We start from the raw sequence: 18,220 nt of genomic DNA on the forward strand, positions 1-18,220 counted from the left end.
AGATTAATCCTTTATTTATTTATAGATTGGGCGATTTTGAACACGGCGATACCAAATATGTGTAGGTTTGATTTTATTTTAATTTTATTAATTTTTTTTTATTTTTAATTTTGGCATGCTTCAAAAGTCTCCATGGGAGGCTAGAAGCTGCCATAGCCTGATCGACTTTGCTACATATAGGCGATGAGCAGATCACCTATATGTAGCTGAATTACTGCTCATAGCAATCTGGCACTGACATCCATAGAGGTCTCCAGGAGACCTCGGGTTGTCATGCCAACACCCTGGTGACCCCTGATCACGTGACGCTGGTCACCGGTGAGCGTATTTCCAGCCCAATGGCCAGAAGCGCAAGTTAAATGCCGCTGTCAGTTTGACAGCGGCATTTAACTAGTTAATAGACGCGGATGGATCACAATTCCACCTGCGCCTATTGCGGACACATGTCAGCTGTTCAAAACAGCTGACATGTCTCAGCTTTGATGTGGGCTCAGTGCCAGAGCCCACATCAAAGGAAGGGAAGCAACCTCCGCGCAGTACTAGAATGGCGGATGTCGTGAAGGGGTTAAACCGCTCACAGTGGTGTACAGAAATAAAAAAAAGTATCTATGCTATGCTTGTCCCTTAATTCTCCTGTTGTGAAGCTTCCTGGGCTCCCGCCTGGCTCTTCTTACTGTTGCAGCGATGATGGGCTGTGACATGCAACTTCTACAAGGCCATGTTCACATGTTGGGCAAAATGTTTGCTGCATGTTTTACTTGCTAGATTGGCCTTGGACAAAGTTTCCAAATACATCATTGATTTGGCTTTGGATTTCGGTGTACTTTGGTTAAAAGCTTCACATTCTTCATTTTAAATATTTTAAAAATTCTGTTTCAAAAAAGAAACTTAGTAATATATCTTATCATAAAAATCTGCCTCTTTCCTCATTGTCTGATGTTTTACTCTGTAAAATCTGTATTCACTGAAGACCGACTTTCACATTACTGATATAGAAGATTGCAGTTTCTGCTCATGAGTTTTTGTGTAGAGGGGACTAAGGAGGAGCTAGAGACAGACTCAGACATTTTGCTGCATTTTCCTTATAGAGGAGGGACAAGAGGGAGACAGACATCTTGTTGTAAGTCCTCATAAAATGAGGAGGGAGGAGCTAGATGGATACATCCTGCTGCAAGTTCCCATAAAATGAGGAAGGAGGAGCTAGATGCAGACATTTTGCTGCAAGTTCTTATAAAATAAGGAGGGAGGAGCTAGATGCAGACATCCTGCTACAAGTTCCTATAAAATAAGGAGGGAGGAGCTAGATGCAGACATCCTGCTGCAAGTTCCCATAAAATAAAGAGGGAGGCGCTAGATGCACACATCCTGCTGCAAGTTCCTATAAATACAGAGGGAGGAGCTAGATGTAGACATCCAGCTACAAGTTCCCATAAAATGAGGAAGGAGGAGCTAGATGGAGACATCCTGCTGCAAGTTCCCATAAAATGAGGGAGGAGCTACAGGCAGACATCCTGCTGCAAATTCCTGTAAAATAAGGAGGAAGGAGCTACATGCAGACATCCTGCTGCAAGTTCCCATAAAATAAGGAGGGAGGAGCTAGATGCAGACATCCTGCTTGCAAGTTCGTATAAAATAAGGAGGGAGGAGCTAGATGCAGACACCCTGCTGCAAGTTCCCATAAAATAAGAAGGGAAGAGCTAGATGCAGACATCCTTCTGCAAGTTCTCATAATATATGGAGGGAGGAGCTAGATACAGACATCCTGCTGCAAGTTCTCATAAAATAAGGAGGGAGGAGCTAGATGCAGACATCCTGCTACAAGTTCTTCTGAAACAAGGAGGGAGGAGATACAGGCAGACACAAACATCCTGCTGCAAGTTCCCATAAAATAAGAAGGGATGAGCTAGATGCAGGCATCCTTCTGCAAGTTCCCATAAAATAAGGAGGAGCTAGATGCAGACATCCTGCTACAAGTTCTCCTGAAACAAGGAGGGAGGAGATACAGGCAGACACAGACATCCTGCTGCAAGTTCTCCTGAAACTAGGAGGAAGGAGCTAGAGGCAGACAGACATTCTGCTACAAGCCCTCCTTAAACAAGGAGAAGTTTTACAAGTCTTACCATTGAATTGAGATTGAAGCCTAAGTCCATGAGGAAAACAAAGCACATTTCTCTGACAAGATATATTACAAAGTTACTTATTTTCATAAGTACTGTTGATTTATGAAATATTAAAACGGCTGTTACTTTTTTTTTTTAATTTCAAAACAGTGTAAAGAATATGTTGTCAACAGCTGGATCTGTCAGTCTAGCCTCTGAAATGTGGAGACAGTGGATTAAAACATTTTTTTTTTTTTTTTAACTATTTAGGCTTTGCCCACCCTTAGAGACCAACTGTTCTATCTCTTTCCATTGTGCTAAAGTGATTTTCTGAAAGCTTTCCTGAAATACTTGAAATTCTTTATTTCACAGGAAACGTTGTCCTGCAACAATTCAACTGCGATTGGGCCCAGAGATGGACAAACTGATCATCACAAAAGCCGACCTCAATCACAGCCATGATTCAGAAATTGACCTACCATCTCGTTTTACAAGAAAACCTGAGTCCTTTGTGGAATTTTCAGAGAAAAAGCCTAATGATGTTTCTGATAAATTTATGGATAGAACAGATTTGACGAAGCTTCTCCATTTACACTTCCCATTTGGCAGAGAGTCACGATTTTTAGATGAACTTGAATCTCTATTTAACACAGACCCTGGTGTAAAAATAAAACTGGTTTATTTAGATGATAAGTTCACATTGAAAAATATATTTTTTATGACCACTGGCATGCAGAATTTGATACAGCAGTTTTCCGAGCACCTCTATGTTGCTTTCCTTCCAGGTCTCAATCAAGAGTTTGATTTGTATTCTGTTTTTTGCCAAGATGAACATTTTCAGTGGAAAGTATGTGCCTATTGTTTTGCAAGGAAGCAATCCCACGAAACATTAAGGTTTCTTTTACTCTCTGTTCTTCAGGTACACTCAGATTTGAGCAAACAAGTAAAGTTTCTAACCCTAAACCCGGATATTCTGAATCATTCGGAAGCAAAGCTGCTGTTTCCGAATGCCACAGTGAAGCTTTGCCTACCATTTGTGCTTGAGTTCATGCATCACAAGATTACATTCTTGAGTCAAATGGAACAATCTCAAATAAAAGAGCTGCTGGTTAGTCTTTCTCGAGCTTCATCCACTGACATGTATACGCTGCACCTTAATGACTTGAAGGCGGCCTGTCCTGACGAGGTTTTCCAGTACTATTTTAAAAGCTGGCATCCATTATGGAACTTCTGGTCTGGAAAAGACAATATGACAAATGATTTGGAAAACTCAATTTTTAATTATGTGAAAAATAAGCATGAAGATTTAAAAGCACAGCTTGGATCATTGTCCACTTTAAGCCAGTGTCTACATGCATTACTTGTTGAAGATGAAGGTCATGTTCAAGAGCAGACTGAATCCAAAAATGCTTCACTCACTGAGGAAAGCTTACCCGTGTGTGACGAAGAAGCACCGTCCATATCGGTCAAGGAGGAGAGCAATGCTGCTGTGGAGCAAACTGCTGAAAGTGACTATAGTCAGGTATTCATTGGATTTCTTGTTTGTTAGTGCCACTAACAATATTTGTTCTTAAACAATGTTGCTGTATTGTCACGTGTATTTTTTTGCGATAGTGTGTAGTGATTGGTAGACTTGCTAGTAGCTGGCTACCAGACATCCGTGTGTCAGTAGCTAGAACTTGCGCTATATGTTTAGGAATGTCGGCTATAACATACAGCTGAAACCGTGCTGCCACAGCCACGATCGATGCTATCTTGGCGCCGCTGGCGATTGTGACAGCTGCATTTAGATGGTTGACAGAGGGAGGAGGCTCCTTTTGTTACCCCATTGCTACACCCCTTTTTTACTTGACTGCATCACTGGGGGAAATCTTTTTTTTTTTTTTAACTTAAACACTTATGGGGTAAAAATGCTTACTACACCCAGAGGGTAATATGGGGTGTAATTTTCGAAATGGGGAAATGGGGTAACCTTTTTTTTTTGGGGGTGGTGGGGGGGGGGGTTCTGCTGTTCTGGCCCCGCCATGGCTCTGTAAATGCAATATTATGTGTGAAATCTATTCCAGTAAGTAGCTCAAAAGCTAAATTGGTCTCATTCCCTTCTTAGCACTGCGATGTGCCCAAACAGTGATGTACAACCACACAGGACTGGGAGAAATGGTGCACCAAATTGTGTGCACTTTCTCCAGTTAATCCTTGTGAAAATAAATAAACTGAGTCTAAAGCAATGCTTTATTGGAGAAATGGGATTTCATTTTGTGCTAATTTCTGCAAAGCATCTGATGGGTTAACACACTTATAGCAGTTTGATCAGTCTAAGGCTATGTGCACACATTGCAGATTTTTATGCGATCTGCAGTTGTTGTTTTTTTGCACGGAATTGCACCTAATCCTCAATGTAGTGCACAACCTAATCAATGGGAATCCAGAATTATTGTACACATGCTGCAGAAAATTCCGAGCGGATTCGCAGCGTATTATTTTCCACAGCATGTCAATTCTTTTTGCGGATCTGCAGCGTTTCTGCACCCATTGACTTCCACTGAGTCAGTGAAATCGCAGCAAATCCGCAGGTGTAAAAAGGTTTGCAAATTAGCTGCAGATTTGTGTGCCAAAAACGCGGAAAGGAAGGAGGAAGAGTGTGTGGGCAGAGACTGCGGTGTCTGTGTCTGTCTGCAGGTGTCTGTGTGTAGCCAGGCGTCGTCTGATGGGACTACTACTCCCATCCAGCTATGTCTGATGTCACATATAGTATAACCGTGACAGCATGAGCCGATGATGGGACAGTAGTAGTCCCATCATTGGCGACTGTGTTCGATTGTAAAACAAAAAAACCCGCATTTATACTCACCAAACACCTAATTCCCCAACGCCCTCGATCTCCTGCAACAAAAATAAAATAATAAACCAACACAAATAATCCCTGGTCCGCCGTAGTCCTAAATATCGAGTGTCCCATGGCGATCTCATGTAGAACAGTCACATTGGGAGATGTGACTGCTCTACCTGGCCTCTCTGTGATACAGTGACAGGAGGTATCCTCCCGCAGTGATACTGCGCTGCCGTCAGAGGTCACCGGGGTTCATGCTGTCCCTTGCGGCACTGCTGAGTGAGAAAATTCTCACACAGCGGTACTGCCGTAAAGTGAGAGCACGAACTCCGGTAAACTCTCAATGATGCACTGCAGGAGCGATTATCTCCTGTCACTGTGTCACTGGAGCCGTGTAGAGCGGTCACAACTCATGATGTGACTGTTTTACACGTGAGATTGTCGTGGGACAATCGTGTTATTTAGGACTACGGTGGACAGGATAGTATTGTTGGTTTATTATTTTGTTTTTGTTGCAAGAGATGAGGGAGTCGGGGATTAGGCGATGCAGTAAGTATGGTAAATTAAGATTAATAAGGACTTTATTCTGGCTGTGTCTTTATTTACCATATAACTATATGATTAGTAATGGATAGGTGTCTTATAAACGCTTCTCCATTACTAATCCGTGGGCTTGATGTCACCGGACAATACAAAGGTGACATCAACCCCAGAAATATTACCCAACTTGCCACCGCTACAGGGCAAGTGGGAAGAGCGGAGGCTACGTGCCAGAATTGGTGCATCTATAAGATGCGCCATTTCTGGGGCGGCTGAGAGCTGATGTTTTTAGCCTGAGGGTGCCAATATCCATGGCCCCTTCCCAGGCTATTAATATCAGCCCTCAGCTGTCTGCCTAGCTTTTGCTGGTTCGATTTAATAAGGGGACCCCATTTCAATTGTTTTCTGGGGTTCCCCTGTAAAATAGATAGTAAAGGCTAAGCAAACATCTGTGAGCTGATATTAATAGTCTTGGGAACCTTTATAGCTATTGGCTCCGTCCCAGAATATTAACATCGGCCCTCAGCCGTCGCCTTTTGTTCTGTTGGTTATGAAAATTACGCAGGAGTCCAAGCTATTTTTATTTATTTATTTATTTTTAAATCGGTTCACGCACTATAAGGTGGTATGTGAGCACTATATGGCAGTATATGAGCACTGTATGGCTTTATGTGTTCACTGTATGGCAATATATGCGCTCTATATGACAGTATATAAGCAGTATATGGCAGTATATGAGCACTATATGGCAATATGTGAGCACTATATGGCAATATGTGAGCACCATATGGCAATATATGAGCACTATATGCGGATATGGTGGTATAGCAAATGTTGGAGGAAATATATATATAATCACTTACCATATTTTTCGGACCATAAGACGCACTTTTTCCCCAAAATTTTTTTGGGGAAAATGGGGGTGCGTCTTATGGTTGCAATATACTTACAAATCCTGTGGCGGGGCTCTGTGGTGTGGTGGTGGCGGGCTGTGCTCCGGGGCAGCGGCAGGGGCTTTCTGTGCTCCGTGGGGGGCTTCGCCGGCATTTTGTCAAAGCCCGGAGGCGCCCGCCCATCCGTTGCTGCCATGTTGCCGAGATTTGAATCTGAGCATGTGCTGCCCCCGACCTGGCGGCCATGTTCCTGGAGGCCACCGCAACATGGCTGCAACAGATGCACTGGGGCCTCCGGGCTTTGACGAAATGCCGGCGGAGTCCCTCACGAAGCACAGAGATGCACAGCCCCTGCACCGAAGCACAGAGCCCCAGCACAGCCTCCCTGCCCCAGCACAGAGCCCCAGCACAGCCCCCCTGCCCCAGCACAGAGCCGCCGCCACCGCACCAGCTTGGGATGGGATTTCCCGTAGGCCACCGCACCAGCCTGGACCACTGAACGACCCCTGTGACCACTCCTCCACCTGTGCCGATCCCTTCCCTGGTAAGCTGAATTCTGACTGTAAGATGGACCCCCATTTTACACATTATTTTTTTTCTCCCCTATTTTCCTTCAGAAAATTTGGGGTGCGTCTTATGGTCCAGTCCGTCTTATAGTCCAAAAATGCGGTATATTTGTTTTGTGTGTGTAAACATTATCTTTGAACAAGGTATGTGATGATATTATTGTCTTCAATGGAGAATGTAAAAGAGAGGTTGGACAAGAAAATGACATCACAATTCTTTTTTTGTTGTTGAATAATATATCTTTATTTAACTCACAAAAACGCATACAAATCCGTATGAAAATCTGCATCAAAAACATGCAGATTTTCAACTGCGTTTTCTGCCAAAAGAGGCAGACTCCGCGCAGTTTATTACAAGAGCAAATGCATAACGTGTGCACATACTCTAATTAAGGTAATGTGCACACATTAAGTGTTTTCTGCAGAAATTTCTACATCAAAAACGGGTCTCTTGGCAGTAAAAGCACTTGCTTTTAATGTTCTTTTTAAATGCGTATTTTCCCACATATTTGAATGGGTCCAAAACACTGTAAGAACTGACAAACTGACATGGTGCAGGTATGAAACAGCTTCAAATCTGCAAGGGTAAACAAGCAACGTGTGCATAAGATTGCCGAAATCTCAGTTACCTTGCTGGGACCAAAAATGCCACGTGTCAACATACCCTGAGGGTTGCACTTTTTAAAATGGGGTGCTTTATTGGGGGTTATGAATATAAAAGCCATTCAAAGGCACTAGAGAACTGAATCAGCCCCTAAGGGTATGTTCCCACGGTCAATAAATACTGTGGATGTACTCAGCGGCCAGATGTTACAGCATAGTGGATGGGATTTCATGAAATCCCAACTCCACTATGCGTGCTTCGACACCCGCTGCTTCCCTGCGGTGACAGACATGCAGTGCGTCTTTCCAGACCGGAGCATGTCTATTTATCTCTGTCTCCGCAAGATTAATTTCACCCATAAAATGTATTTGACGGGGTGATTCCACAAAGTTCAGTGAACACAGGTGGAATCACCTGTGTTCAAAAGCCGACAGCGCTGCCTAATACTGAACATCCGCACATGCCCTAAAAGAAAATGGGTTTCTGAAAGTTTCTTGGAAATGTGAATAGAATGCTGTTAATTTAGAGCCATTGTACCCCCAAAATAAATAAAGATAAAAAGAAAACCTGGCGCCATGTAGTAAGCATGTGTTAACTTTCAATTATTAACTTTTTTTGTGAAAAGTGCAAATTGCAATGTAAAATTACAATATAGTGGTTTTTTCAAACCACTATAATGATACATGAGCTTTAAAAGAAATAGTTTCCCAATGCATACTTACAAAGCATTATATGAAGGGAATTCTCCAATGGTTTCCCTGCAGATTTTTTTTCTGGTACCCTTTCACTTTTAGGCTATGTTCACATGTTGCATTTTTGCTGCATTTTTTATGGCAAGTTTAAGATGCTTACTGTACAAAAAAGCAGGTTTTGCTTAGGCTACGTGCACACGTTCGGATTGCCGTGGAAATTTCCACGGCAATTCTGCAACTCCCTGCTGCAGGAACTACGCATGCAGAATTGGCATGCGTATTGCCGCTAAACACTAGCGTTTTGCAAGTGTAATTAGCTTGCAGAATGCTAGCGTTTTCCTAGTGATCTGTAGCATAGCTTGGAGAACTGATTGACAGGTTGGTCACACTTGTCAAACATAGTCTTTGACTAGTGTGAACAACTTTTTACTATTGAGGCTGCCTATGCAGCATCAGTAGTAAAATGATATAATGTTAAAAATAATAAAAAATAAATAAAGAATCGTGATATTCTCATCTTCCGGCGGCCCCCGCAGCCTTCACGATCCTCACGATGCTCCCGGCAACTCCTGTTCTCAGTGATGCCTTGCGATAATGACCCCAGATGATGTAGCATCACGCGAGACCGCTACGTCATCACAGGTCATTGTCGCAAGGCATCACTGGGTACGGGAGTTTCCGGGAGCATCGGTAAGGACCGGGAAGGGTACGGGGGCCACCAGAAAGTAAGCGGATCAATGCATTCCTATGTGTGCGGAATCGCAGCGATTCCGCACAAAGAATGAGCATGCTGCGTATTTTTCGGCGATGCGATTCCGCTGCGGAAAAATACGCAGCATTAGCACAGCATTGCAGGATGCCATTGAATACAATGGGTTTTGTTGTGTAAGCGGCAAAAACGCTTGCAATCCGCAATGTGTGCACATAGCCTCAGTTTTTCCTGTGTTTTTTGCTTAGTTTTTGCTGAGTTTTTTTTGCTGCGTTTTTGTCGGGGTACATTTATCTCTTGCCTGCTGATGAAGTTTAGTGCATAAAAAAATGTGACTCAGCTTCATCAGGTTTTGGCACCAAAAGCGTAGAAAAACCTGATGCCTGCAGTTTTTGCACTTACTCATTTCTTTCAATGGGTGAAAAACGCTTAAAGAAGTGACAAAAAAAGCCTTCTTTGACAAAACAGTCAAGAAAAAAAAAGTGTGTGCGTGAGATTTCTGAAATCTCATAGGCCTTGCTGGTACTGTGAATTGCAGCTGAAAATTTCCATGAAAAAGAACGGTAAAAAACAGTGCAGAAAAGCAACATGTGAACATAGCCTTGTTGTACTGTCAATTGCTACATATTTGTTGTGTGGACTCTGCTCCGCAAATCCTGAACGCATGAACTAAAAGCGTTCTGTAATCTGTCATCTGAGCATGCTGTGATCTGAAAATGCGGTCGGCGAATGGAAAAAACGCTGTTTGACACCAATGCCTTTTGCATGTTGTTTTATAGCTTTAACTAAAAACAGAAGAAAAAGCGATGAATAATATACTAAATTGTATGAGCGTGTTCCCACAAACGTTTATGGAACATGTTGTCAAAGATGTTAAGAGTCCAGGCGGCGTAAAGGGAACCTGTCACCAGAAATAACGCTGTTAACCTGCAGATATGGGGTTAATCTGCAGGTTAACAGCATTATGATGCTGTCTGGTGCCTGTACGCAGCCGGGAGAAAATGATCTTTATTCTCCCCGCCAGAATTTGGTTTCAGTCATGGCGGGTGGATGTCGGCTCTGGTTGAGTCACCGCTCTGAGTGTACAGAATGGCCGCTGTAACTGTGTCCCCGGCCCTGACTGACAGCTGAGCCCCAATGTAGAGCCGGGGCACGGTTACAGTGGGCGCTATGCATGCTCAAAATGGTGACTGAACCAGCACCAGCCCCCATACTGAATGCAGAATCTTGGTGCGGAGAATAAAGATCCTTTTCTCCCCGCTGTGTTCAGCTTTGTGCAGGCGCCGGGCAGCATCACAACGCTGTTATCCTGCAGAATAACCCCATATCTGTAGGTTAACAGCATTATTCCTGGTGACAGGTTCCTTTTAAAGAGTCACTGAACTAAACTAAACTTAGAGGGAACTTGTCACCAGATTCATCCTGCTGCAATCACAGACGGCATGAATCCGATACTGGCTGTGTCTTTGCAGCAAGGTATGTTTCATTCTGAAATGCTGCTGTACATCATTTTACACATACATTGAAGAGTGAGCAGGGGACTAGTGAGTGAACAGACGGTCCAAGGCTGGTTCTCATTCTGCTTCTCTTTGAGCAGCTCTGGTTGACTATACATGGGGCGAGACCTGTCAGTCACAGACATGGGGATGAGAAACTGAGTCTGAGACTAGTCAGGTCTCTCCCTATGGCTTATTATCCCCTTTACGACATGACGAATAGGTACATCATAGGTTACCTCCCTCTTTTTGATGCAGGCTTCGGCACTGAGCCCGCATCTTTTCATGAAAATGAGAGGTGATCTGATCAACTGTCATGTACCCCTAACAGCTGCGGGTGGAATCACGATCCATCTGGAGCTGTTAACATGTTAAATGCTGCTGTCAATCTCTGACAGAGACAAGCCCCGCCCATCGGCGCACCTGTCATAATCGTGGCACGCTGATGGGTTGATATGACAATCGGGTCTGCAGAAAACACCCCCCCTCCCGTTTGTCACTTCTGCTTTGCTATGCTATGAGCATCGACCTGTGGCCGGTGTTCATAGGAAATCATGACTTCTACTACACATAGCAGCGCTGAAGCCCTGTTATGTGTAGCACAAGCAAACAGACGATCGCAGTTTCAAGTCTCCTAAGGAGACTATTGAAGCAAGTAAAAGTGTAAAAAAAAAAAAAAAAAAAGTTTTATAAAAGTTTGAATTGCCTCCCTTTTGCCCCATTCAAAATAAAATAATAAAAAAAATTCCACATATTTGGTATCGCTGCATTGAGAAGGGTCCAATTGATAAAAAAAATGAATCCAAACAGTCAACGGCGTAATGAGAAAAAAGAATAAAATGCCAGAACTACGTTATTTTTTGGTTGATGCAACATTGCAATAACAGACTAACAATTAAAACATCGTATCTACCCCAAAATGGTATTGATAAAAACGTCAGCTTGGCGCAAAAAAAATAAGCCCTCACCTAGTCTCAGAAAATGGGAAAATGTGACGCTACTGGTCTGGAAAATGGCGCTTTTTTTTTATTAAATACAAAATTAGAATTTTTTTTTTTACCATTTAAATGAAAAAAGAACCTATACATGTTTAGTATCTGCAAATGACCTGTAGAATCATATTGCCAGGTCAGTTTTAGCACTGAGTGAGCATTGTAAAAAAAAAAAAAAAAAACAATCCCCAAAAACAATTGTGAAATTAAATTTTTTGCATTTTCACCACACTTGTAATTTTTTTCCCTTTTTTCTTGTACACTATTTGGTAAAACCAATGATAACATTCAAAAGTACAACTTGTCCCGCAAAAAACAAGCCATATTGATGGAAAAATGTACAAGTTATGGCTCTGTGAAGAAGGGGAGCAAAAAACGAAAATGCAAAAATGGAAAATCTCAAGGTGGTGAAGGCGTTAATAATAGATGATTTACCGTAGTTTCCTGCACAAATGCTTCATAGATACAGTGATGGCACCCTTGAAATTGATCTAGAAAATGAAGTACCATATTTATCCCAGAATATTATTGAAAGTTTTGTTATACAAATTTCATTTGTGTGTATTGGAACAAGACAAAAAAAAGGGTAAAAAGGCAAATTGGACATAATTTCACACAAAACCCCAAAATTGTGTCTGATAAAATTGTTGGCACTCTCAACTTAATATTGGTTTGCACACCTTTTGGAATGAGTAACTGCAGTCAGTTGCTTCCAATAACAATCAACAAGCTTCTAGCACCTCTCCGCTGGAATTTTAGACCACTCTCATTTCGCAAACTGCTCCAGGTCTCCCATATCTGAAGGGCGCATTCTACCAACAGCAATTTTAAGATCTCTTCACAGATGTTGAATGGGATTTACATCCCTACTCATTGCTGGCCACTTCAGAACTCTCCAGCGCTTTGTTTCCATCCATTTCTGGGTGCTTTTTGAAGAATGGGGCTATTGTCCTACTGGAAGACCCATGACCTAGTACGAAACATAACTTTCTGACACCGGGCACTACATTGTGACCAAAAATCCTTTGGTAATCTTCAGATTTCATGATGCCTTGCACATAGTCAAGGCACACATTGAGAGTGGCAGTAGAACAACTCCCAAAATATCTTTAATCCTCCTCCATATTTCACTGTAGGTATTGTGTTCTTTTATTTGTAGGCCTTATTTCATTTTCTGTAAACAGTAGAATGATGTGCTTTACAAAAAAGCTCTGTCTTGGTCTCATCTGTCCACATGGCACTTTGGCAAAATGCAGTCTAGCATTTTATAAAGCTGTGTCGAGTCAGTAGTGGGGTCCTCCTGGGTCTCCTGCCATACCATTTCATTTCATTCAAATGTGGACAGATAGTTTGCACTGACACTGATTCAACATAAGCCTGCAAGACAGCTTGAATTTCTTTGGAACTTGTTTGGGGCTGCTTATCCACCATCCAGACTATCTTGCATTGTAACCTTTCATCAATTTTTCTCTGCCGTCCACTTCCAGTGAGATTACAGTATCTACAGTGCAGTGGGTGTAAACTTCTTGATAATGTTGCACACTGTGTAAAAAGGAACATTAAGATCTCTGGACATGGATTTGTAACCTTGTGATTGTCGATATTTTTCAAAAATTTTGGTTGTCAAGTCCTCAGACAGTTCTCTTCTACTTCTGTGCTCCATGCTTAGTGTGGCACAGAGACACACAGTGCATAAATTAAGCGAATTTCTACCCTTTTTATCTGGTTTCTGGTGATTTTCATATTTCCCCCACCTTCTACTTACCACAGGTGAGTTTGAACGAGCATTGAATGCTTCAAACAAAGTTGTTTACCCACAATTTTAGAAAAATGACAACAATTTTGTCCATCCTATTTTGGGGTTTTGTGTGAAATTATGACCAATTTGTCTTTTTTTTGTGTTCCAATACACACAAATGAAATAAATATGGGTATAACAAATCATTTGTAATTGCGATAATTAACTGAGAGAAATACTTAATTTTCTGGAACAATTTCAAGGGTGGCTAACATAGAAAAATTAAAAAAAGCACATACCATAAAGATGCAGCCTTCACAAAACCTGTCCGATGACAAATGCACATCTAGCAGGCCTCCACTAATAAAGGCAAGATGCAGCACAGGTGCAAACTACTGATAAATACAGCCACCCCACACCTACCGGATCATGGAAGGGTTGGCTGCCTAGTAGAAAAAATTGCACACTAATAAGGCTTGCATAGGATGCCAGTGTGTGACGCCTCTTTTTGTTGGCTTGTTTTATTGGGGCATCTGTCCCTGTGTGTTGCATAGTATAGTACTGGTGCAGCCTGCCTGATAATACTATGGGCGTCATCAATAGGCTGTAAGTCGGATACATTGCATCACACTTACCTGTGTGACTGGCGTCCTACGCAAGCCTTATTAGTGTGCAATTTTTTCTACTAGGCAGTCATCCCCGCCATAGTCTGGTAGGTGTGGGGTGGCTGCATTGTTTGCACCTGTGCTGCCCCTTGCTTTTAATAGTGGAGGCCTGCTGCATCCTGCTAGATGTGCATTTGTCCATCAGAAAAGGTTTTGGAAAAGCTGTAGCTTTATGGTACGTGTATTTTTTAACAATTTCAAGGGTGCCAACACTTTAGGCCATGACTAATGTTGAGTAATATGAGCTAGCAAGCATGTAGTGTCAGTGACTGGACCAGGCTGCAGCGCTATTGTATCTGCAGACAAGACCCTCCGGGTATGTAAGAAAGCTTAAACACCAGAGCTACGCTTTAATGCAAGGAGCCTTCATTGAACACCATGTTTATGTACCGTACATAAATGCAGCCTTCATACAGCCTTACATTTTATGTGACAGAGCGCTGAACTCATCTATGTAGACGTAAATGATGTCTGGTGTGTAGATTTCTCCTTCTAAAATCACTAAAAAGGACCACATTTTTTCTTCTAGGATTGTGAAGATCCATTTAAAATGCAACTAATTGGGAAAGAATTTCCCAGCTGGGATGAATTCTTGGCATATTTGCAAGAATTGACCAAAGAAAAATTTCATCTCCGTTTTTCACCACTTACTGAAGAGGATACAGGTGAAGTGCCCATGGTACCAGAAGCGAGTGAATCTTTGAAGTACAGCTGGGCACGGCTTTTTTGTAGTTGGTATGTCATTTTTTTCTTCAGTATCAAGACACTGATCTTTTCATTTTGCTTTCTGTAACTTCCATTGAATTTTTGTTGATGTATTTCTGCGAAATTCAGAAGCTTCCTCCCTAGGTGCTAGTTACATAATAAATGTGTATGATTATGCAGCACAATCAGTTTAACGACTTCACACTATTTTATAATTAAGGCGGTGATAAATGTTAAAGTTACACAAACCCACTGATTTTAGTCAAAATGGTGAATGATTTAAAGTGTTTCTGGGTCTTCTTACTGTCCCATAACCTAAGACAAATGTTTATGGAAATTGTTTCTGTCAGAAGATATAACTGTCTGTGTGGAAGTGCATTATTCAATGCATACAGTCAAATAATTGGCCCATGTAATACATGGAGAAATCAGGTCGACTTACAGCAAGGATTTCTCAGCTCTTTCTACTTGGGGCATAAAAGACTGAAAGACTGGCAAAGATAATGCGTGCACCTCACCAGACAGACCTAGATGATGTCCAACCTTCACAATTTATTCTGAATGTCAGCCTCGTACCCTAACTGCTGTGGGTGGCCTCATCATACCCCTAACTGGTGAGGGCGGCCTCATCGTGCCCCTATCTGGTGAGGGCGGCCTCATCGTGCCCCTAACTGGTGAGGGCGGCCTCATCGTGCCCCTAACTGGTGAGGGCGGCCTCATACCCTTAAAGGGGTTGTCCACTACTTTGACAACCACTTCTTAAACTAAATGTTCGGCCCCGATAATATAATAAAGCCTATTGTCATGACTCTATTGTCGGGTGTCCCGGGACCAGGGGCTCCTTCCCTGTCCCTAACACTAGGGGCGCCCTAGCTCACCCTGTTCCCTGGATTACTTCTGATGGTGAAGACACCGGGGCCACCTTGGGAACGGCGCCAGAACTGGAGGCGAGTATAGACTTTGTTATTTTATCTGGGCCGAACATTTAGCTCAAGACAGGATTGTCATAGTAGTGGACAACCCCTTTAACTGGCGAGGGCAGCCTCATACCCTTAACTGGGGAGGCCATCCTTACAAGTTGAGAAGATATGCGCTACAACATTGCAACAATAGCCTCAGCTTGCTAGAGGTTCACCTCTCTGGATCATAGTTTCAAGCTTAAAAAGTAACCATCATTCTATTTCATAAATCAACAGTACAGATAAAAATAAGCAACTTTATAGCATATCTTATCAGAAAATGTTGCTTCTTTCTTTGCCAAAATTGGTCATTTTCAAAATTCTTAAATATGAGATAAAATCTTTATTCAGTGAAGACACTTCTCCATTACTGTGAGAGGAGATGGCGGCTGCTACAGATACGTTTCTATGTAATAACAAAAACTTGATTCCAACTCACCCAGTTGCTCTATGCTCATCCACCTGGGGCTCAGACACCGGCCTGGCTCTGGCCTCCCATCAAGGATAAAATAAAAAATTGGAGTGCGTCTCAACAGAACTGGATTTTTCTTTTCTTTTTCTTTTTTTTTGCAAAAGAAAATTTTTCATGGTCAACAAGACCTAGTCAACGCGTTTCGACTGCACCAAGCAGTCTTGCCCATGAGTAAGACTGCTTAGTGCAGTCGAAACGTGTCGACTTGGTCATGTCGACCATGAAAATTTTCTTTTGTATGCACTATACTGTAATTTCTTTTGAAAAAAAAAAGAAAAGGAAAATCCAGTCCTGTTGAGCCGGACTCCAATTTTTTCTACAATTCTAGACGAGGAGGTAGGAGCTCTTCCCTGCTATCGACATTCAGTCTCATCAGTAACAGCTGCCATCTCTCAGCCGCCGGGAACCTGCCTGTCTAAGTATTTTCGGTCAGCTTGTAAACAATGTTTTTCTCTGAAACACTGCAGAAATCAGGCGACCTGTTTTTGATAAATTCTTGGGCAGCATGTAAGAGCTGTCAAATTCCCTGCCCTCTTTTCTGTTTTGCACTGCGTCACTCTATTGCAAAGATATTGACATTTCTTTCTTCTAGAGTATGGTATGTGAAATCTCTGCTTGTAGTCCAACTAGACATTTCTTAAGTTTTCTCTGGGTGTTCTGTACTTTGACCAGTCCTTCCCTAGATTCTCAATCACAGCTTTGCAGAGTCTGAGACTGATACTCTCCGAGATTGGCTGCCCAGCTGTGATTGTCAGTGTCTCGGAGGGAAGGGTGATGCCCACAGAGATGACTGAAGAAACAGCCACTAGAGCTTGAAGCAGAGATTTCACATAGTCCAGAATAAACAAATGTGAATATCTCTGCAATAGGGCAGCAAATTGCAAATTAGTAAAGTGCTGCACAATCAACGGAGCTCAGGAATTTTTGCAAGGTATTTAACTACATTTTTTGAGCAATAGACAGTTCTTCATTAATGTTTAAAGTTACGTTTAGGGGCCTATTCGCCAGGAAAACCTCAAACAAGACCCCTATTTAAAAAAAAAAAAAATTCTCCCCAAAACTTAATTGAGAAGGTTTATTAAAGGGGGTGTTCAGGACTTTACAAAAATCAAAAAATGTCCCTAAGCACTAACAGGCAGGTAATTGCAACTTACCTGCCTTGTTGTGCACGGCACTGTTTTTTTCTGGCACAGAACAGTCACAGATGCTCCTGCCGGGATTCAGCTGCCTTTGCTGATGGGGAGGAACTTCCGAGATCATTCTGATTGACAGCAGGATTACCTAGGTAGGCAGCCAGAATCCGGCTGTCAGTCAGAATGACCTCGTAAGTCCTGCCCCGTACATAGCGGACCGGAAAAGGAGCCTCCGCTCTGTAGACGTGACATCAGCAGAGGCTTCTGAATTCCTGGCAGTAGGGTCTGTGACCGCTCTGTGCCAGGGAAGAATGGCACTGTGCACAACAGGCAGGTAAGTAAGCACTAACAGACAGGTTGTTACTACTAGATACATTTTTTGTTTTTTTGTCCAGTCCCGGATATCCCCTTTATGTCATTAGATGAGAGGCGAGGTACCTAAAGGAAAGAGAGAAATCTCATCATTAAGACAAAAGACAGAGATTATGATGAGAAGAAAGGAGAGAGCTGAATGTCAGACCACTCTGCACTGGATAAGGAGAGTCAGGTTACAGCTCCCCTTAGAGCCTTGCCTGATGGAAGAGATCATTATAAAGGAAAAAAAATCACCTTGCTGGAAAGTCTAAATGGTGCGATATTTGTGATAAGCATGAAAGGTAAGGATTGAAGGGCGACCAAGACCAGATTGAGCTCCCCAGACTCAAGGGGGTTAATACAGTGGTTCGGAATTTAACTTGCCCATGTGCGCTGTCCAGATCTATGGCCTACAAGTCACGTTTTCCTGGACCAGAATAGCCAAGGTAGCAACCTGGCTCTTTGAATAAGACCCTGGCTCAAGACAGGCATCTATATATATAAAACTGAATGCATGTAAGTGTGTATCACCAACCAATCACAAAGCATCTTTCATTTCACCAGAGCTGTTCAAAAGAAGCTGAGCTGTGATTGGTTGCTATGAGCAAGTTTTCCCACTTGACAACACCTCAGCAGACGCTGACATGGTGGGAGAAATCTAGCATCCCTGGGAACATAAGCTTCCAGCCATTGTCTGCCCCCCAAAAAGGAGCAGAGAGCACGTGACAGAAATGAATCCCCCCTTCCCGTGCCCATACACACATCACACATCC

The 18,220-nt window shown here is 42.6% G+C and overlaps 1 protein-coding gene across 6 annotated transcripts in view; it reads left to right on the top strand.

Moving 5' to 3' along the window:
• ZSWIM9 (zinc finger SWIM-type containing 9) overlaps positions 1–18,220 on the top strand; it is a 90,458-nt gene that overhangs the window by 49,159 nt on the left and 23,079 nt on the right. For all 6 annotated transcript variants that reach the window (XM_073552132.1, XM_073552128.1, XM_073552133.1 and 3 more), the window contains exons 5-6: positions 2,472–3,621; positions 14,354–14,559. In XM_073552132.1, the coding sequence (XP_073408233.1) occupies positions 2,472–3,621; positions 14,354–14,559 (1,356 nt within the window). The remainder of the gene's footprint in view (positions 1–2,471; positions 3,622–14,353; positions 14,560–18,220) is intronic.

This window comes from Dendrobates tinctorius, unplaced genomic scaffold, assembly GCF_039654945.1.
Source record: "Dendrobates tinctorius isolate UK_male_01 unplaced genomic scaffold, ASM3965494v1 ptg000184l, whole genome shotgun sequence".
NCBI classification, from domain to species: Eukaryota; Metazoa; Chordata; class Amphibia; order Anura; family Dendrobatidae; genus Dendrobates; species Dendrobates tinctorius.